General features: G+C 46.6%; 1 protein-coding gene across 1 annotated transcript in view; it reads left to right on the forward strand.

Annotated features, from left to right (window-relative positions):
* Window positions 1–22966, forward strand: part of ATP6V0D1 (ATPase H+ transporting V0 subunit d1) — a 368906-nt gene that overhangs the window by 271881 nt on the left and 74059 nt on the right. Inside the window, exon 7 of the mRNA XM_086945246.1 lies at window positions 1710–1787. Coding sequence (XP_086801372.1) covers window positions 1710–1787 — 78 coding nt within the window. The remainder of the gene's footprint in view (window positions 1–1709; window positions 1788–22966) is intronic.

Consider the following 22966-nt stretch of genomic DNA (forward strand, 5'->3'; position numbering starts at 1 on the left):
ATATCCAAGCAAGGGAAGTCCTAAAGGCTTAAGAGTCTGGTTTTTCAGGAACTCGTTGTGACGTAGGTGAATGGATGTAAGTAGCCATGCCTGTATTTGGTTAGCATGGGCAATGCCAAAATAAGGACTGGATTTCTATGCCTATATAAGGGCAATGTGAAATATACCTATATAAGGGCATGAATCGGGAAATTCATACGAAATCTAAATCGATACACAACTCACCTCACCTAGCAGCACCGCCTCTCCTCGCAGAATTGCCAGGAGAAAGTGGCCCCTCCTGGCGCCTGCAGTTAAATGCCTGCACCCCAAGACCACATTCCTATCCGAAAATGTACGGCTGGGTGGAACCAGCCCAATGTCCCCTCCACTGCCCAGTAACTTCCTACCTACCCTCTCCCCCCTCATTACCCCTCCCCAGTCCGGTTACACTCACTGGGAGTGGCCTCCTCTAAGGTTCATGGTCCAGACAAATCCCTGACCCTTCGGGGAGAAGGGGGGGTGGGGGGGGGGGGCTGAACCAGGGGGCATTTCTTCACTGCTCCCCGGTTATACAACTCCCCGCGGTTCAACCAGCCTCCCCCTCTCTCCTGCTCCCAGATTCCTTCATTACATTTAATTCAGGAGTATATGGTTTAAAGCTGAAGACACGCAAAGTTGCACAGGGAGTAAAGGACAGAGCATCTGAACCAGTTTGTCCTCAGTGTATTTTTTACACACTAGATTTCCTTGCTCCCCCCCTCCCCCATCCCATGGGTGCCCATGATTCATCGAAGGGAGGAGTCTTCTTCTGTAAGGACTTCCTAGCAGTATAAATCTAGTCCAGCATTTTCAATGCAATAGGTCTCGCATTCACGCAAGTTTGAGCTATTGACATTGCAAATGACAATGCCTTTTATTTTTGTTTTTAAAACAAAAATAAAAAGCATTGTCATTTACAATACCAGTAGCTTAAACTTGCGTAAATGCGAGACCTATTGCACTGCAAATGCTTGTTCAGAAGTTTGCTTGGTTTGTGGGAAGTGGTTTATGAACTTGTTAGAATGAAAGTTTTGAGTGAAGAATAGTCCTTGCCAGGGTTGTGGACATTTTTATTGAATGATTAGTAAGATCAATTTGTTTTCGGGTTAAGTTTATTGAGTGCTTAATTAAGGGATCAGTGATATACCTGATTATCTAACTTGCTGTGCTTGTACATTTTATGGAGGTATGACACTAGCACTATGTTTTTTTAGTTCCCTGACACATTGTTGAAAGAGAGGGCTGCATCTGTTGTCTAGTTTGTTGTATCTTTAAGTAGGTCGGTGAAGGCAATGTAAGCATGGAAACTGGCACGAATGCCCTTTGGAGCAGGAGTACATTAGAAGATGGCCACCTTGTAAATCAAGCTTGTGTCTTACGCACAACATGCTTCTGTCTAGCTAAAGGTGCAGTCCCTGTTACCCAGTGAAGTTATCCTACTTTAACGGGGCAGGTACAAAGGGCAATAAACAGAAAAAGGTGATTTAAAAAGGAAAATGGAAAGAGTTTAGAATAGACTTGTCGGGGTTCTGTATATGTCCTTGAAGTTTCTGTGTAATTAAAATGAACTGCTTTTCACCACCTGAGTGAGCATTGTTTAGCCAGGTAAATGTTTTCAACTCCAATGCTGGATTCGAGTGCTAATTGTGTTAAGTGGATTCCCTGATTGTTCCTTTCTCTCTTTCCAGGAATATAAACTGCTTTTCGAAGGCGCTGGCAGCAATCCAGGTGACAAAACCCTTGAAGACCGATTTTTTGAACATGAGGTAGGAGCGTAGTACTAACTCTGAGTATTAATTACCTTTCTAGTCCCCATAGTCTTAAAACAACTATGCCTATTCTGGGAAAGGAGTTTGAATGTTTGCTTGTTCCAACAGAATTATTGTTAATTATTTGTTATCCAGAGAAGATCACACAGAAATGTGATGGGTGCCAACCCGTATAACAATAGTTCTTCAGGAGTTTGCAAATTGCATGAGGTATGATAAAGATTTGTTTATGTCGAAGATGGAATTTAAAGTAGCATTTAGAGTTGGTACTTGGCTGAAAAGACATTTAATCGAAGATCCTCTAAGAATAACTTTGGCGCCGTTTGACGAATATTCACAAAAGTTTCAAAACTAATTGTTCACTCACGTCAGCCCCAGTCTTGAAAGTTTCGGGGTGATACATCCGGGGGGGGCGGGGGGAAGACGAGAAGAAATATATATATATATATATATCGTCATGTGATCAAGGCTAACTCTAGCCGAAACGCGTCATGGCGGACTGGTGCTGGGCTAAAAATTAAATAAAAGAAAACTTCCACCTTCCTGGGTCTCGCTGGTTCCTGTTTGTTTGTGTGGCCATACGCGCTGCGCTTGCCGGCTTTGGGAACTCGAACATACCTCACACATATATATATATATATATATGTATATATATATATATATATATATATATATATATATATATATATATATATATATATATATATATATATCTCTGAAAGAAACCGGTTAGTACTAGATTCCTTACCTTAGAATATCCCCAGGCGTTAGACTGGATCCGGGAAATTTTGCGTAGCAGTACCCCTGCGCGTCGGTAGGTGTCGTCTGCGGCTCCGCATCCGGCGTCGTTAGCGCCGGGATGACATCATCGGAGTACTTAAGACGCCGCCCTTGCGTGCTGACGTTAGTTCTTCTTTTTTTCGCGCCAGCAAGCGCAGGTCAGGAGAAAGTGGTACCCTTCAGTCAATTTTTGACTAAACTTTTGGATCTTTTTGATCTGTTTTTCGAGTCAACCGACTCCGGTGCCGGTAGAGATGCCCGGGTTCAAACCCTGCGTCGACTGTAGCCGACTGATGTCGGTTACCGACCCCCATCACCGGTGCCTTCATTTCCTGGGGCCCGACCACGACGACAAGTTGTGGCCCGACTGCCGGGCCTTGACGTCGAAGGCTAGGTGGGAGTGGTTCCGCAAGCGCCTCGAGCTCCGGAAGTCGCTCGAGGCCCCGGTCCGGAAGGAGGTCGAGGGACCGGTCGCGGGGCCAGAGTCCTCATAACTCCGGGAGTCAACATCATTCCTTGGGCTCCAAGTCCTCAGGTAAGAAGCACAAGAAGTCGAAGAGGCGACATCGCTCTTCTGATCTCCCCCCCCCCCCCACGCTCTTGCGATGCGGGTTGGGGTGACACCACCCACGCGGCTCTGCCAGAGCTCGCTCCTCCGGGTTCCGCTGGGCCTTCGGGCCCAGTGGCCCCGACTGGGTCCCCAAGCGGGCCGGGTGCTTCGGCCCCGGCGCCGTTGGGTGCTTCGGCCCCGTCGGCGACTTCGGGACCGGCGCCGCAGGACCCTGCCGGATCCGACTCCGGATCCGGGTCGTCGCCGGTCGACCTTATGACCTCGCCGGCGCTGTCCCAGGACGACACCGTTCCCGGTCCTACCCTCGATTCGGGTCCGGCGCCGTATTCGACGCCGCTAGGAGACTTTTACTTCTATGACCCGGCCCCATCCTTTGACCCCGAGTATCAGGAGTTGGGTGGCGAGGAGGATTGGGAGGGGTCTGAGGACCCTCTGGCCTTCCCAGGACTGTGCAGGTGAGCTTGGGGATGCCAGTGGTCTGGACACTTGGCCAGACACTGGTTTTGTCTCCCCCTCCCCCCCCCCCCCTACCGTGGCTACGGAGGAGGGGGGATGCCTATAGTGTTGTGTTGACGCAGGCGGCCAAGGCCTTATCCCTTGAACTCCCCGTCGCGGCCGTGTGGACTAACCTCCTCACTGAGGTCCTTAAACCGCAGGCAAGCTCCCCGGAGCCTCTGCTGCAGTTTAATGAGGCCTTATCTGACGTTCTTCTGGGCACCTGGTCCAGGCCCGCTACTGGTCCGCCTGTAGATGGGAACGTGGCCAGACGCCACCGCCCGGTGACCCTTGCTTCCTGTCCACCCACCCCACCCCGAGAGCCTGGTCATCCAGGCCTCTTAACTCCCAGACCGCATTCCCGACGCCTCCCCCCGATCGAGAATCCAAGAGGTACGAACAGTATGGCAAGAAAATGTTCTCCTCTCTGAGTTTGGGGTTGCGGTCTGTTAACAATGCGTGCCTCTTGGGCCGTTATACCCACTCTCTGTGGGATACGTTCGCGGCCGTGCTGCCATAATGTCCGGAGGAGGCCCGGACTAAACTCGCCCAAGCCCTTGCAGAGGGTCGAGATGCGGCACGGTATTCTATCCGGTGTGGACTGGATGCAACTGACTCGCTAGGTAGAGCGATGGCAACGACGGTGGCGATTCGTCGCCACGCCTGGCTGAGGTCCGCCAACTTTTCGGCTGATGTCCAAAACACCCTTATGGACATGTTGTTTGATGGCCGTCGCCTCTTTGGCGACAAGGCAGACAGTGTGCTTGAGCACTTTAAGGACTCCAGGGCTATGGCCAAGTCCTTGGGCCTGTCGGCCCTGCGCCAGCAACCTGCTGCCTTTCGCTCCTTTCGTGGCCAAGGAAGGGGCGCCCCCCACACGTCCTGCCAGCCACTTTCCGCAAACTAACATCCAGTGCGGTGGTGGACGTGGTAACCGCCGTGGCGGTGCCCGGGGACAACGGCGAGGCCAGTCCACATCCACCCCCGCAGCATCCGCATCATAGCCTTCCTAGTCCGAGCTTTCAGGCCCACATGACGCCAGTTTACTTCGGACAGGTGGGTGCTGCAAATCGTCTAAAGGGGCTACTCCCCCCCCCCCCCCCTCCCCTTCGAGCCGACCCCTCCAGCCATGCCACCGCAGTACCACCGCGTGTCGGGGGATCACTTGAATCTTCTGTGAGAGGAAGTTACGGCCCTCATGGCCATGGGGGCCATCGAGCTCGTTCCTGGGCCAGAAGTAGGGTGTAGTTGTTACTCCCACTACTTTCTGGTTCCCAAGAAGGGCAAAGGGGGCCTGCGCCCTATCTTGGACCTGCGGAACATCAACGGCTTCTTCCGGAAGGAGAAGTTCAAGATGCTGACTTTGGCTTAGGTCTTAGCTGCCCTGGACCTGGGAGACTGGATGGTAGCTTTTGACTTGCAGGACGCTTATTTTCACATCCCCGTCCTGCCAGCCCGCCGGCGTTACCTGCGGTTCACGGTAGGCCACAAGCACTTTCAGTTTACCGTGCTCCCCTTCGACCTTACCAGCGCCCCACGGGTGTTCACGAAAGTGATGGTGGTGGTCGCAGCTCATCTGCGCAGGTTAGGGGTTTCAGTCTTCCCCTACCTCGACGACTGGTTGTTGAAGGCGGGCTCGCCCCAGACAGTCGTCAGCCACCTCCAGACTACAGCCAACCTCCTGCACCTGCTGGGGTTCTCCATCAATGTGCCGAAGTCGCACCTGTGTCCCTCTCAGAAGCGCCTCTTCATCGGAGCGGTTCTAGACTTGGCGCAGTTTCGTGTTTATTCTCCCAAACAGGTAGTTCGGGATATTCAGGCTCTGATTCCGATCTTTCAGCCGCTATCCCAAGTCTCGGTCAGGTTGACGCTGCGGCTCCTGGGGCTGATGGCCTCCTGCATCCTTCTTGTGCATCATGCCAGGTTGCGGATGCGGGCTCTGCAGTGGGACCTGAAGTTTCAGTGGGCTCAGCATCAGGGCAACTTGTCCGACCATTTCTTGATCTCTGAGGGCACTGCAAGACAGTTGCAGTGGTGGCTCACGGACCACGATTGGGTCAGCGGCAGATCCCTCTCTCTACCCCAACCGGAGCACTTAGTTGTGACGGACGCGTCCCTCCAGGGCTGGGGGGGCCACATGGGAGAGGCAGAGATCAGAGGCCTCTGGTCTCCGGCGGAGTCCCGGCTCCACATCAACCTTCTGGAGCTGCGGGCGATCCGGCTTGCACTGAAGGCATTCCTCCCCTCTGTCCAGAGGAGTGTAGTGCAGGTGTTCACGGACAACACCACCCCCATGTGGTACTGCAAAAAACAGGGCGGGGTGGGGTCGTGGACCCTATGCCAGGAGGCTCTGCGCCTCTGGCAGTGGCTGGAACATCAGGGCGTGACCCTGGTGGTTCAACACCTGGCAGGTTCCCTGGACGCCAGGGCGGACGAACTCAGCCGTTGGTGCATGATGGATCACGAATGGCGTCTGAAAAAGACCAGACGCGACCGGGCCCAAGTTATCCTTGTGGCTCCGGACTGGGCACGAAGATACTGGTATCCTGAGCTACTCAGCATGTCTGTCAATCCCCCAATTCGTCTGCCTCTTCAGGAGGACCTTCTGTCGCAGCAGCAGGGGACGGTCCTCCACCCGAACCTGTCCAGTCTCCACTTACATGCGTGGAGATTGAGCGGCGGCAGTTGAGGCCATTTTACTTGCCTCCTAAAGTCTGTAATGTGATTCTGGCAGCCAGGCATCCCTCCACAAAATCGGTATACGCCTGCAGGTGGAACAAATTTGTGGCATGGTGCACAGCAAAGGCTGTAGATCCCCTTTCTGCCCCTCTTTCAGAGGTTCTCCTCTTTCTTCCTTCTCTTGCCCAGCAGGGCTCTGCTCTGGGCACTATCAAGGGCTACCTCTCTGCCATTTCTGCCTTCTTAAGGCTCCCTGATCAGTCCTCTTTGTTAAAGTCCCCAGTTGTAAATAGGTTTTTGAAGGGCATCACTCATATGTTTACTCCTGTTCCTTTCGTGATGCCTCAGTTGGACTTGAACCTTGTTCTGACTTAACTGATGTGCGCTCCTTTCGAGCCACTTCATAACTGTCCTCTTCGTCTCCTTACTCTCAAGACTGCATTCCTGGTTGCCATCACCTCTGCCAGGAGGGTGAGTGAGCTCCAGGCTCTTTCCCCTAAACCTCCTTTCCGTCCATCTGAACAAAGTTGTGTTGCAAACGCGACCCTCTTTCCTGCCTAAGGTAGTCACAGCCTTCCACATCGGGCAGTCCATCACCTTGCCCACCTTCTTTCCGCCTCCACATCCCTCGAAAGAGGAAGAGAGGCTCCACCGTCTGGACACAAAACGTGCGCTCTCATTCTATTTGGAGCGCACACGCCAGTTCTGGGTGGATGACCAACTCTTTGTTGGTTACGTGGGCGCTAAGAAAGGTCGGGCGGTGCACAAGCGGACCATCTCTCGGTGGGTCGTGTTGTGCATCAAGGTATGCTACTCCTTGGCTAAAAAGGAGCCTCCTGTTGGGCTGAGGGCCCATTCTACTCGGGCCACGGCGGCTACTACTGCCCTGGGTCGGGAAGTCCCCTTGCTGGACATCTATCAGGCAGCTACGTGGGCCTCGCTGCACACGTTTGCAAGACAGCCAACTCCGGGAACATGGGGCACAGCCAAGTCCGGAGAGATGGCTTTTTTGGCCGTTCCGTTCTCCAGGACTTTCTGGTGTGATCATTGGTTCGCAGACCCACCACCGGGGTTGGTATTGCTGGGGTATCTATTCTAAGGTAAGGAATCTGTTTCTTTCAGATGCACAAGTTACTTACCTTCGGTAACGATATATCTGTAAGAAACAGTAGTTAGTTTTATATTCCTTACCGCCCCACCCATCCTCCCTGTTCTGCGTACCGATATCTAGGGTTAAGGTCATCCCCTTTCAGGGCCCTAGTTTCATGGCACCAGTGTTGGTTTTTATCACGGCTATGAGTTTCTGGTGCGGAAAAGCTATGTATAAGAACTGACGTCAGCTCGCGAGGGCAGCGTCTAAGTACTCCGACGTCATCCCTGCGCCAACGATGCCGACGACAGACGCGGAGCCGCAGACGACGCCTACCGACGCGCAGGGGTACTGCTACGTAAAATTTTACGGATCCAGTCTGACGCCTGGGGATATTCTAAGGTAAGGAATCTAATAGTAACTACTGTTTCTTACAGATATATCGTTACCGAAGGTAAGTAACTTGTGTGTGTGTATATATATATATATATATATTTTTTTTTTTTTTTTTTTCGTACTTCACCAAGAAGCTTTTCCAGCAAGTAGATGAACACGTGGACCCAAAAGTTCTTTGTGCCAATTTATTTCCAAACACCCTGCATCAAAGCCGCCATGACTCGTTTCGGTCCCACCTGGACCTTGATCGCATGACGCATTACGTTAATGAAACGCCTTTTTAAAGTGCTAATGTTATTAAAATTGCAAACAGCTGTGTCATGTCAAACATAGTGATGGAAGACAGACTATACACATTAAATCTCTGCATAAATGCATATTAAAAATACATTCGATTTTGTCTTTTCGACATGGTATAGCAGCATAAACAAACATTTGTCAGTAATTTGATATTTATAATAAATAACCATGGTAAATCGATATAAATTCATAAATATATATCTGTGTTTAAAAACATAAATATTCGAATAGAAATATTTATAAAATTAATAAATAAACACACACTAATTCCACCATTGAGAGGCGGTAAAATTGGGCGAAGTGTGGCATATAAGACCTCAAATCTGTATACATAGATATCAGAGAGGTCTCAATGTCTGAGAGAACCATCATTAAGGGCATCTCTCAACATTTCCCCATTTACTCAGCACAGCTGGCCAAATAAAGCTTAAAGAAAAGGGCAATGGCCGAACTATTAGCAAAAGAGCCCCCTAAGCCAAAGGCAATGGGAGGATTAGCTAAATAGAGAAAAATACAAACTAAACAATTTTAAGTGACACCCAAGTGAATAACAAAATTAAATCATAAAGTTAAAATTCTAAAGTGCACGGTTTCATCAAAATTTCTAAATGGAGAACAAGTATTACGCGGTCAAAGTTCATATGAGCTAAAAACAACAATCACACTTTGGTTACAAGCAATTCATAAACATGTATATAAATCCTCCGTTGCATTCATTCCAAAAGGGGATTTAGTATTTAGCTCTAAAATGTGCTTGGTCTCAAGTGTGCGAAGTGCACTTTCCCGATTGCCCCCTCTACGGGACAATGGTATACAATCAATGGCAAAGTAGCTTAGAAGGGTCGGGTTGCCATCATGGACTGCCTCGAAGTGCCTCGCTACAGGATATGCTTGATCTTTATTGACAATTGCACGAATATGCTGAAGAACTCTTCTGTGCACGGGCAGTTTTGTGCTGCCCACGTATCGTAGTGCACATGGACATTCTAAAACCTATACAACATATTCTGTTTTGCAGGTAATTCCTTTTCTTATTTTAACTGGTCGAGGTAAAAACGGTGTGTTATACGTTTTTACATTTTTTGCGTGTTTGCATGCTTTGCAAATTAGACATTTGAAAAACCCCTGGATAACCAGTTAGAAGGTGATTTGATCTCAGGATTGCTTTTCACGAGGCAATTCCCCATGGACCTTGCTTTTCTAAAGGTCAATTGTGGCAACCGATTGTGCTGAGTCAGATCCCCCCCAATTATTGGGTCCCTTAGGAGTAAACCCCAATGTCGCTTAAAGATTTTTCTAATAGCACCATGTTGTTTATTAAAGGTCAAGATGACTCTGACCTTGGATGTCTGGGGTTCAACCCTAATTGGAGTTACTTCCTTTGGGGTTAATGCCTGTTCCCTGCTAAGGTCTCTGGTTTTATGAATGGCCTTGTCTATAATCGATGCATTGTAACCTCTTAAAAGGAATCTCTTTTTACATGCCTCCTGGGCTAATTTGCATTCATCTTCACTGCCGCATATGCGCTTGATCCTGAGCATCTCCCCATAGGGGATGCTGTGGATCAGGTGCTTAGGGTGGTGACTAGATGCATGTAACAGTGAATTACCCGCAGTGGGCTTGCGATAAAGTCTAGTGGACACGGCGCCATTGGATATAAAGACCTCCGTTTCCAAAAAGACAACCGATTCCTTGCTCATATGAGCAGTAAATTAAAGGTTTAGATGGTTAATATTCAATTTTTCGATAAACTGTATGGCGACTTCCTCCGACCCCCTCCACATTAAGAAAAGGCCATCTATATATCTTAGCCATAGGGGAATATATATATATATATATATATACACACATATATATATATATATATATATATATATATATATATATTCACTGACAAAAACCCATAGGTTTCAGGGCTGTTCTAGTTAGCTGGACAATTCACTCGTACAAAACCATTGAAATTCCTCTGTTATAGTTCTAACTATAACTTGCACGCTCGCAATCCACTGCTGAGGATGTCACATATTACATCATTCATGACATGGTCAATGACATCACTGATGACATCACTGATGACATCTCAAATGACATCACTGATGACATCATCCAGTGAATGTGGTTTGGTTCGCTATTTAAATATGTATTATTTATATAGCAATCTGCACTGAAGAATGAGTGTGTGCGTGTATATATATATATATATATAGGTGATTGTAATGGAACCCCTTCTGAAGACGTGAGGAGTACTCTCCTTGATCTAAACTACATATTACCCTATATGAAGAACTCAGATATACACAATGGAATGAGTTCCAATTTATAATTGAGGAACAATTGCCTTCTGGAATTGGTCTATACTATTTGTTGTTTGGATTGATCTTTTTGCCCTGAAGAAGTCATTTGGGTGACTGAACCCTCTGACGAAACACGTGTTGGCTACCTTCTGTTTGAACTAGATGAAGACTTTTGATGTTTGAAGAGAAAAGAAATGGAAATTAAAGGAATTTGATCTGATGAACTTTGAAAGGACATTCATTTGATTGTGGCTATCTTTTCTCTTGGAATAATATAAGAATTGGCATATATGTGCTCGGGGACAACTTACCTTTTGTTACTGAATTCTCTGTTTTCAGAGGACTCCTTTGGGGACGCAAGTGGTCGCTTTCCCCTGTTCCCTTGAGCCTTCGTATAAGGAGAATATTAATTTAGTTGTAGTTGCGCAAGAGTTACCCAGCCACTATCTGTTTTGCTCAATTATATCCTATAGAAGGAAATTCAAGTTATGGGTAAGTACGGTTAGAATTACTTTTCAGAACCAGTACTGGGCGCAAAGATGCAGCACTGACGCCCTGTGGCACGTTTTAAGTTGAGGGATTAAGTCCCCTTGAATCCTGAGGTTTCCTGGGGGCCAACTAGCCCACCAGGTTCCTCAAGTAAGCGCCACGGAGCTGCGTTGTAGAGAGGTTTAAAAAGGGGCGTGGCCTTAGAACACCTCTCTGCACTGCAGCCCCCTGGTGCATACTGGAGGTTCTTGGTGGCTAGTTGGCCCCCAAGGACCCCCAGTATTCAACGGGAATTTGTTACCCATCTGCAAACACGACAGGGGGCGCGTTTGCAGAGTGGTGCAAGGATGGGGCGTGGCCTTCCTCGTGATCCCATTTTTTTTTTTTTTAAGAAGGGGGGCTGTGTAGCCCCCCTTCTTTTTCTAATTTATTGGCCCTGGGGACCCCATCCCCCAGGGCCAGCCCCCAATTTTTTTTGTTAACATAGAAATTGGGAAGGGGGCCCCCTCCAGAGGCCATAATTTGCCCCGGGGACCCCATCCCCCCGGGCATGGCCCTTTTTTTTTAATTCATATTATTTTGGAGGGGGGCTGCCTTGTCCCCCTCCTGTTGTCACTTATGGCCTCGGGACGCCATCCTCCGGGCGGATTTTTTTGTTAGTTATTATTTTTTGAGGAGGGGGGCCCGCGTGGCCCTCCTCATGGGCCGCTAATAGCCCTGGGGACCTCATCCCCCGCGCCTGGCACTCTCCGTTGGGGGCCGTGGAGGGGTCCCCATCCCCCCATGGGCCCAGCCGGCTCTCCGCGTCCTGCGTGAGCCGGCATTGCTTTTTCACATGGGGAGCAGCTAACATGCTGCTCCCCCTGTGGAAAAGCAATCTGCTTTGCTATTTGGTTTCCTGCTCTCTTTTCCAAATAGCAAAGAAGTTTGCAATGACGGGGTGGGAGCTGCGAGGCTCCCGCCCTGTCATTGCAAACGGCAGTGTCCCGGGGTGGGCACCGCGGGACAAAGCAGGAGCCGGCCGGGGGGTGGTGGTCCCCGGGGCTGGGGGGTCCATCAAGGACCCCCCCAATTTGAATATTTAGTGCCCCGGGGAGGTGGCGGTCCCTGGGGCATGTGGTGAGGCTTGAGCCCCCCCACACAGGGTATTTAAAAAAAAAGCCCCAGGGGGTGGCAGTCCCCTGGGCCGTGAGCCCACACCATTCATTTTTTAAAGCCCTGGGGGTGACGGTCCCCAGGGCTGGGGGGGGCCTGAGAGCCCCCACCCAATTTGAAGAAGCCCCAGGGGTGGCAGTCCCCGGGACTGCGTGGGAGGATTGCCCCCCTCCCACACTTTTATTCATCATGTTCCCGGGATTTGGCCCCCCATGGGGCTAATTAGCCTTGAAGTGCGGGAGCCCGCACTTTGTTTTTTTTGTTTGTTTGGTCCCCGCAGAACGAACTGGGGGCCATGCGGTCTTGACTACGGGCCGAGAACATGGGACAGCAGCGTATGGATTCTGCACGCATTCCACACAGCGAGGCCCATCTGTGGGCTTGAAAAGTGACCAACTGAACATTAGTGCGACGTGAGGCACTACAAGTCCCATAAGTCCCATCTAGGGTGTGCATTTAAGCAAGAAGGGGTGTGGTGCCTCAAGCGCTCCTTCATAACTGCCAAAGCCTCTGAACAGAAGTGGGGACACTTCGAAACGCGTCAAGCATCCAAGGCAGTTTGAACAGTCAAAGGATATCGTTGTGCTGGAGGCATGCTTATCATTCAAGGCTCCTTGTGTGCAGCTGAGGTCCGGGTGCTCCTTTGTACTATATATATATATATATATATATATATATATATATATATATATATATATATATATATATATATATATATATATATATATATATATCATAACGTATCTTACTTGCTATTGATATATCATGAAAATACAATTACTGGTTAAATCCAAGTAATAACACAACTCAAAAAATGATGAGATTGATGAACAACAGGACACAATATCGCTCAATGTAAACATTCCAGTATATCCTAAGAATAAATTTCAGCTGGCCATGATAAACCTGATATATGCAAATATATATATCATAACAGCGAAAGTTAAAGTGCAATAAGTGTATAAAAAAGTGCATAAGTGAAAGAGTTACAAAAAGTGCAAAAATGCAGGGATAAGCCGCTTTACCATCAGAACAGAGATACCAAATATTATAAGTTGATCTACCCTCATAGTGTACTGAGTTCTAAGTAGACTGTATCTATACTACTATTATAAAGAGAGAACTGTGTCCTTTGAGCCAGGTAAACTCGAAAAGTACACCACCAATCGCAACACCCAATACAGCGTTGGAAAGGGGAGGTCCAGTAGATGGACATAGGCTATATAAAAAAAAATATATACGTTATTTAAAAAATTTACAATAAAAAAAAAAGTAGTCCCTTCGAAGTAGCGCTGGCCGTGTGCGCTAACCACGTACGTGCTGACATCATCATCGGAAGACGAGAGCGCGAGGAGGAGCGGCGCACAGGACCGCGGGGAGGAGCGGCGGACAACAGCGCGGGGAGGAGCGGAGAACTTAGCCACACTGGAGCGGCCTGAGGTACGTGAGCCGCGGGGAGGAGCGGTGAAGTAAGGAGGACTGGACTGCAGTGGCGGCGGACAACAGCGCGGGGAGGAGCGGAGAACTTAGCCACACTGGAGCGGCCTGAGGTACGTGAACCGCGGGGAGGAGCGGTGAAGTAAGGCGGACTGGAGCGGGTTGACAGGTAAAGTTTAGCGCTGCAGCGGAGCGTGTATACTGGCTTTGTTCGTTTGCAGCGTCGGATGCGTGGCCACAGTGTTAGGGAGCAGGACGTGTGCGGATGATTGGGGACACTGAAGGTGGCGGTGAACTTGGGCTGAGGAGGTGGTTGGGGGCCTGGGTTTCGGCGACTGGGAGCAAGCATGATTGTCCCCGGACAACGTGGGAATGGAAGTGAGCCTGGGGTTAGGCAGAGTTAAGAATAAGTACCAGCAGCCAAAACTCTGCTTAAAAGTACGGGACCAGTGCAATTACATGTCGGCGGGTGGAATACCAGCAAGCCTGATTGCCCCCGGACAACGTCGGGCGGGCTGCTAGTTATTCTATAAAAAGCTCTCTAAAAAGTTACAAATGGTAAAAAACTCTATCAAAAAAGTTAAAAATGAAAATATGTACAAATAACACCATATTTCATATATATACACACACATATTCTTATATAACAAAAAACCATAATGTGCTGCAAGACCTATACTGAAGACAAAAACAATTTCAACTAATTTTCGTATCTCATATATATACACACATATATACATATATACAAACACATACACCTACTCCTACCTATATATTGAAATCTACTGTATAATACAAAACCCTTAGGGAAAATTTGATAAAAATTATTTCATATAATTTTAGAATAATACAGTTCAAATATAGCACAAGGAGGTGCATATCCAAAGATATACATGCAAAATGTGAAACATATAGAAATACAAATACAAAACCACTGAAACACCACTATTTATGGAAACAGTACCATTCGGTATATATCTTAACCATTATGTTGGTGCTAAAATGCAGTGTAACTCCTAATAGGGAACCTAACTAGGAGAACATAAACCACACATATAAGAAGACTGGATACAAACAGATAACTCAGATAAGTGGCTGCCCCAAGGGTATTTACAAAAAATTGTGCATTTCTTCAATATTGTTGAGCCCATTGGGCCAACGACTATCGAGTTCAAGAATAAATCTAGATTCCAGTTTTCTAAGCTGTAATTCACGGTCGCCTCCTCTTTTTAAATATGGTACTGCCCCAATGACAAAGTAACTGAGGCAATTCAGATCTTTATTGTGTACCCATTTAAAATGCCGTGCGACCGGGTAAGTCGGGTCACTATGTAGAATAGCCCGCAGATGCTGTAATATCCGGACGTGCACCTGGAGCTTAGTACTGCCAACATATCTAAGCCCGCAGGTGCACGTCAGGACATAAACAGCATGATCTGTCTTGCAAGAATAGTTACCATTGATCGATTTGGCGACTGTACAAAAAGGGGTAGAATAGTGTGTGGTGGTAGTTCCGAATTTACAAGCTCAGCAACTAGAGCACTTATAGAATCCTCTGGTAGGACGTAGCCAAGGTATTTTCATTTTGAGTTCTGGGGCTGCCTTATCCAAAGAGTTACCCATAGTTTTAGCGCGTCTAAAAGTCACAGTAGGGGAAGCTGGCAATCTGGTATTGAGTATATGATCACGCAGTACGATAGGCCAATTTTTGTTCATAATGGACCTAATTTTTCTGTCCTCTCTACTGTAGGTGGTAATGAGACGCGGACAATCCAACTGAGGTTCGATATTATTAGGGAGTTCAGTCTCGGAGATGGATGTAGAGAAGAGACTTTCTCTAGATCTGGAAAGGGATTTGGTCATAGCTGCATTTAAAATGCGCTCAGAGTAACCCCTTGCTTTTAGTCTTCTTATGAGTTCCCCTAGACAGGTGTTAAAGTCAGAAGGGGAACTGCAGATCCTTTTTAACCTAAGAATTTCACCATATGAGATTCCTGAAATGGTGTGTTTTGGATGCATACTAGTTGCGTGCAATGTAGCATTGCCTGCTGTCTGTTTTCTGTGTAAAGTGGTGTTCAGTGTACAGTTAGTGACATACACCTCAACATCAAGAAATTTAATTCGATTCTTATCAATGTGTGCCGTAAAGTTAAGATTGAGGGAATTGTTGTTGATATCCTGAATAAAGGACAGGGCTTCCTCTTTACTGCCTCTCCAGGCAATGAAAATATCATCAATGTACCTCAGAAAGCAACTAACATGGCCCTCCATCGACGCCTTGTGGAGCACATTGAGGACCTGCTCCTCCCACCAGCCAACGTGCAAGCACGCATAGCTGGGAGAGAAGCAGGCCCCCATCGCCACTCCTCTAAGTTGTCTGTAAATCTCTTTACCAAAAGAGAAAAAATTGTTGTGGAGGCACCATTCCATGAGGCACAAAATGACCTTATTGTGTTCATAGTACATTATCGGTCTACTAGAGAGGTAGTGTTGTACTGCGGAAAGTCCCTGTGTGTGATCTATGCTGGTGTACAGCGACTCAACATCTAATGAGATAAGCCACATATTACTCTCCCACTTGATGGTGGAAATTTTTGTTATGAAGTCACTAGTGTCACGGGTGAAGCTGGGGAGTTGTTTTACAAAGTCCTGAAGGAAAAAGTCAATATACTCCCCCACTTTCTCGCCCATACTACCTATGGCCGATACAATTGGCCTGCCAGGTGTCGGTTGCATGGCCTTATGTACCTTAGGAATAAGGTAAAGGGAAGGCAAAATGGGAAAATTAACGTACATAAATGTATACTCTTCAGATGATATTAGGCCTTCTCTTTTCCATCGACTTAATGACTTGTGTAGTTTAGATGTAGCTTTCTCACACTCTTTCTGTGAGGCTTTAACATAGCATGAGGGGTCTTCAAGTTGGCGCTTGGCTTCAATGATGTATCTTGTTTTGGCCAAATCACCAGATTGCCCCCCTTGTCTGATTTGATATATATATATATTGGTTGGTTGAAAGCTTTTATTCGATGTGCAAGATATCTTGAAAGCATACATACATATAAAAACAGCATTTCAAAACAGTAAATAGGTATGTCAACATTTAGATGCTAAGACAATAAAATAGGATATAACCCTAGATAAATTAGCTAAAAGGTGAATTAAATTGAAATTGACAATCTCTTGCAGCGAATCAACCATGAGCGTTTTAAAAATTTGGAAACACCGCAAACATTTGGAGGGGAGGTATCAGTCAATAAAATACGTAGTGCAACCAAATGCCTACGTGTTCCCAGGCGGCACTCAAAGAAAATGTGTTCTACCGTTTCTGGCCTAGATGGACAAAGGGCACAGAAGGGCGATAGATGAACACCGGATTTCCATTTTGACACAAAGGCCCCGATCGGGAGGGTGCCTACCCTGAGCTTAAAGTACAGAGCCCTATCAACTGGCAAGGTGATTAAGTCCAGGTAGGGTTCGTAGGCTACCACGTCCTTTGTTTCCAAAAATGCTGCAGTCGAGTTACAGTGGTTTGGGTTCCCGATAAGTTTGCCAGAGACCCAGTCCCAATAAAGTTTTTTGAGGTCAGCCTTTGGTGGAGCAGATTTTGTAGTCCAACAGTCCCCCAGGCCCAGCTTCCCCAAGAGATTTTTGGTGTCCCTCAGCCACTTAATCTTGGCCCAGTCTCCCATGCTCATTACCTCCGCCAAGCTGTCGGCATAAGATTTTAACTCCGGGACCCGCCATATGCGGGACCAAAGGAGCAGTGGTCGAAGGCGAGCCTGGTCTTTAATGCTCTTGCAACCCACGTCCAAGAGCACCGGGACTGTAGGGGTGCTCGAGGGGAGAGCTAGGAGGTCCTTCAAAAACTTGTCCTCAGCCTTGGATAGGGACTCCAGATTGCAGTGGCCCCACAGCTCTGCCCCATACAATGCTGATGTTACGCCTCTGGCCTTGTAAATCTCGATTGCAGGTCTCACAAAATGTTTGGGTGATGCTCGAAATTCCCTAAGCAGAGCACCCCCTACCTTTTTGTGATTCAGGACCATCTTGTCAATATGGGAGGACCAATTCATATTGTCGGTTATACATATCCCCAGGTAATCAAATTCGGAAACTTTCTCCAAGGGGACGGTGTTCAAAAGAGGCGGGCGTCCTAGTTTCCTTGGAGAGTGCAAAATCAGATATTTAGTTTTATCCACATTGATTACCAATCCTCTGGATAGACAAAAGTCCTGGAAGCGGGTCAATAGCTTCTGTAGCCCCTGGGGAGTCTTTGAAATGAGCAGAGTATCATCTGCAAACAGCAGAGTAGGAATCCGTACTCTCCCCAGACAGGGTGCGTCCGCTGGTTCTTGCTGGAGATGCTCGACCACACCGTTGACGTACAGCGAGAAGAGTGTGGGAGCTAGCACGCAACCCTGTCTGACACCCCTACAGACCGGAATCCTGTCCGTTGTTTCCCCATTTTTCCCCCAACGGACCTGGGCATAGTTGCTGGTGTGAAGTTTAATGAGTAGGGACAAAATGTAGGGGGGCAGCCCCAGGCCCTGTAGTACCCTCCAAAGTTCCTCCCTAGGGACCAGGTCAAAGGCAGTCTTCAGGTCAATAAAGGCCAAGTAAAGACTGCCCTTGCCTAGTTCCACGACCTTCCAGTTTAAGAGTGCTAACCTGAAAACCTGCTCAATGGTGCCCGTTCCTAAACGGAAACCGGCCTGGAAGTCAGATAGCACTCTGTTCTCGTCCACCCAGTGGAGAATCCTTCCCAGAATTGCCTTTCCTGCCACCTTTTGCGTGGAGTCGATCAGGCTAATTGGCCTGTAATTCCCTGGGCTATCTCTGCAACCCTTTTAATAAATGGGGACGACCACCGCCCCTCTCCATGAGTCTGGTACTGGGCCACCCTTCAAGATGTCATTTAGAAGCGCAGCGATTACAATGCCCCAGTCAGATGGATATGCACGCAAAAGTTCTCCTGGAAGCCCATCCGGGCCTGCTGCTTTCCGTGGTGCCACCCACTTGATAACCTTCTCTACCTCTCGTGCCGTAAAAAGGTCAAGAGTAACATCCCCTAACGAGACGGTGAAAGGGGCTGGGTTATTTAGGGGCCCTTCTACCGGTGCGTATAAGGCCCCAAAGTGTTTTGACCAGTTCTGGGGAGGGATGTTACATGTCCTCAGCGTCTCGTCGGGTCTGTTACGGGAGCCCACCAGATTCCAAAACCATCTTGCGTCATATATATAGCGAGGCAAATTTAAGGAAATTTACAGGCAGATCCCTCAATCGGCGCCAAAGTTATTCCCAATAGAATGTTCGGAATTTCCTAGGGTAACTAGGACCTAACTATATATACCTACTGGCGACCGCCAGTATGTAATGTCTGTGTGTGTGTGTGTATATATATATATATATATATATATATATATATATATATATATATATATATATGTGTGTGTGTATATATATGTGTGTATATATATATATATTCACTGAAAAAACCATAGGTTTCACACCAGTTATAGTTAGGAATTAGCATTTAAAAAACCTATTAAATTCACTGAAAAAACCATAGGTTTCACACCAGTTATAGTTAGCTGGAAATTTTACTGATATAAAACCATTGAAATTCCCACGTTATAGTTAGATGGTCTCACTATAACTTGCGCGTGCAATGCACTGCTGATGACATCACATATTACATCACTCATGACATGGTCAGTGACATCACTCATGACATCACTGATGACACCATCCAGTGAATGTGTGTCTTTCTGAAAAATAAATATATTTTATATATGTATATGTAAAAGTTGATGGAAGAATAAATGTTTAAATAAGTGTCTAAATGGATGGTTTTTAAAAATTGATTGGTTAACTGGCTTATTAAGACATCATCAGCAGTGCATTGCACGCGCAAGTTATAGTGAGACCATCTAACTATAACGTGGGAATTTCAATGGTTTTATATCAGTAAAATTTCCAGCTAACTATAACTGGTGTGAAACCTATGGTTTTTTCAGTGAATTTAATAGGTTTTTTAAATGCTAATTCCTAACTATAACTGGTGTGAAACCTATGGTTTTTTCAGTGAATTTCATAGGTTTTTTAAATGCTAATTCCTAACTATAACTGGTGTGAAACCTATGGTTTTTTCAGTGAATTTCATAGTTATTTAAATGCTAATTCCTTTGTATATCGAGTTTCTAACCTTTTTTTTTTTTACAATTTGCTGTTTTTTTTTAAGTATTCATTTTTTTTATAATTTTTTTCTTTTGCGCTCTGGGTGCGCGCTCCGGGAAGCTTTCAGCTAAGCTCTCCTGTAAGCTTCTCCGAGAGCTCATCTGAAAGCGCACCCAGAGCGCAACTGTCGTTCGTGAAAAAAAATATGAATGAAAAGTTAATAATAATGCAAAACATTTCGTACCATACAAATAAAATTTGTTTTTTTTAATATGGAAAATGATTATGCATTTCTATAAAAGATTGATGACGTCACTTCGGCGCGCAACGTAAGTGCCCTCGGAAGCGCATACGTGCGCGGCGCATAAACGCACGGAAAAGCGCCTACGATCGCGCCACGTTTGCGCCCCGGAAGCGCCTACGATCGCGCTGCGTAAACGCACCCGGAAGTGCTCCGGAGCGCGCAGCGTAAACGCGTCGGGTCATGTGACCCTAAAATAACACTTTTCATTGGTTGCTAACAGTTTTTTTTTACAATGAATGAAATCCCCACCCATTTCCTTCACTTCTTCTTTCACTTTTGTGACTGAAAGACCTGCCTTTTTTGCTGCTCCATATTCCTGGATTCATCATGGCTGCCAGACCATCCAGCAGTGAAGATGATTTCATTGATGAAGAGCCTCCTACCCCAAAGGTGAAGGAACATTTCATCTGGAAATTTTTTAAGTTTCCAGAAGGCCAGAAGAAGGTGAATGCACCAAAAGTAGAGTGCAGGATCTGCAAACAGGTCCTGTCACGGGGTAACCCCCCAAAAAAATACTCTTTTGGCAACTACACCATGATTCGCCATGTGGAGAGGAGGCACCCCCAGAATTTTGCCCGGGAAAGTGTCAGGGCTCTGGCACAGGAGGTTCCCAGAGATGGGGCCTCTACATCAACAGGAGGAGCAACTTCTTCTGGAAGAGAACAATCTCAGGGGCAGGTAGCAAACATTCAACCTGCATTCAACCATGGGGTCGTCAGATGCAGATACTGCAATCAACTCCTCACCTATGGGGAGCAAAGTGTCCTGCTCATGGTTCGGGCATTGGAGAACCATCACTGCCCTTCCCACCCCTAATTTTTTTCTTTTCTTTTTGCTCCTGTTGAGCAGTTTCTATTCCCTGTTTTTGTTCCTCTTCAGTTAAAAGAAGAAAACCAAAAGTTCTTTTCAGAACTACCTCCAATTCTCATCAAAGAGCTATAATCTTAAAAAATGAAGAGTAAGTGAAATATAGTGCATTGATAATTGAAAGGAGAATGAGTAAGAAAGAACAGAAAGGTATGAGAGGTGAAATGAAGTGAAGTAGGAGGACTGAAAGAAGGTGAGTGTTAGAAAAGAAAGTTATGACACAGTGAATAAACTGGAGGCCTCATTTCTGAAAAGTGACGCATCGCTACGTGAAAATAGCGATGCGTCACTTATCTGGACGCACTCCTTATGACATTCCAGATATGTCATATTTAATATATGACTAATCAATTCGCAAGGAGTTACAGATATGTCAGTATTTCTGACATATCTGTAAACACAAAAGTAACGCATTGCAGGAGTGCGTCACAAAAGTGACGCAACTCCAGTAATGTGTCCTTTCACATGGAAAAAGCACCATGTGAAAGGTTTGCTGTGAAGCAGGCGCAAGATTTTGGCGCAACTGCATCCTAAAAGTGACGCACTGCGTCATTATTACCAAGCTTTTTGCAAGGAACACCCCCTCTGCATGCATTATACCTGACACTATTTTTTAAAAAGTGACGCATCTAGGTACATGGGTCACTTTTTAAAACTCTGCGCCATATTGTATCTGCATCAGGTATAATGTATGCAGAGGGGGCAATCCCTCGCAAAAAGCTTGGTAATAACAACGTACTGAAATCTATGAGATTTCCCTGCGTCACTTTTAGGATGCTATTGCGTCAAAATTTTGCGCCGGCCTCGCATCACTTTTATGTTTACACATATGTCAGAAATACTGACGTATCTGTAACTCCTTGCAACATGATTCGTCATACATTAAATATGACACATCTGGAATGTCATAAGGACTGTGGACAGAAAAGTGACGCATCACACCAGCAGTGTAATAAAATGTGCCTCGTTGCACTATATTTAAAGGATGCAACAGCATCCTAAAAGTGACGCAGTGAAATCTCAAACATTTCACTGCGTCGCTATTACAAAGCTTTTAGTGGGAGAACACCCCCTCTGCATGCATTATACCTCACGCAGATATAATGTGGCGCTTGATTTTAAAAAGTGACCCATCTACCTAGATACCTCACTTTTTAAATATAACGCAACGCAACACATTTTTTTACACTACTGGTGCAATGCGTCACTTTTCTGTGCGCACTCCTTATGACATTCCAAGTAACGCATTGCTGGAGTGCGTCACAAAAGTGACGCAACTCCAGTAATGTGTCCTTTCAAATGGGGAAAGCAGCATATGAAAGGTCTTGCCTCAGTCTAACACCTGCTGTAAAGCAGGCACAAGATTTTGACGCAACAGCATCCTAAAACTGACGCAGTGAAATCTCAAAGATTTCACTGCGTCGCTATTACAAAGCTTTTTGCGGGAGAACACCCCCTCTGCATACATTATACCTGACGCTATTTTTAAAAAGTGACGCATCTAGGTACATGGGTCACTTTTTAAAACTCTGCGCCATATTGTATCTGCAACATGATTCGTCATACATTAAATATGACACATCTGGAATGTCATAAGGAGTGCGCACAGAAAAGTGACGCATAACACCAGCAGTGTAATAAAATGTACCTCGTTGCACTATATTTAAAAAGTGACGCATCTAGATAGATGCGTCACTTTTTAAATATTGCATAACAATGCGCATTTTTTTACACCGCTGGTGCGTCACAAAAATTGACGCACAGGAAGCGCAAAACTAACAGCGCAAGGCCTTCATAAATATGGTCCTGGATTTTCCCCGTGCTTCGCCGGTGCGCGTACCATGCGCTTCCCCCGCGCAAAACGAAAAAAAAATTTTAATGCCCTGCAGGACCCTATTTTAGTCCCTACATCAAACCTAGGGGGTCAGAGGGGGTCTACTCTTCCCCCTTATGGTCATTTGCCCCTTTTTTTTTCAAACCCCTTGTGTCTCGATTTTACCGAGACACAAGATGGCGGCCGCTCCGCACTGTTTAGAATGTTTACAGACAACTGAGATCCAATCAGCTTCCTGCGCGCAAGTCGCGTGTCGCGCCTGGAGCGCACTCCGGTGCGCGCACGGGAGAGCGCCTATAGATATA

The sequence above is a fragment of the Lissotriton vulgaris genome, chromosome 12 (genome assembly GCF_964263255.1).
Source record: "Lissotriton vulgaris chromosome 12, aLisVul1.2, whole genome shotgun sequence".
Lineage (NCBI taxonomy): Eukaryota > Metazoa > Chordata > Amphibia > Caudata > Salamandridae > Lissotriton > Lissotriton vulgaris.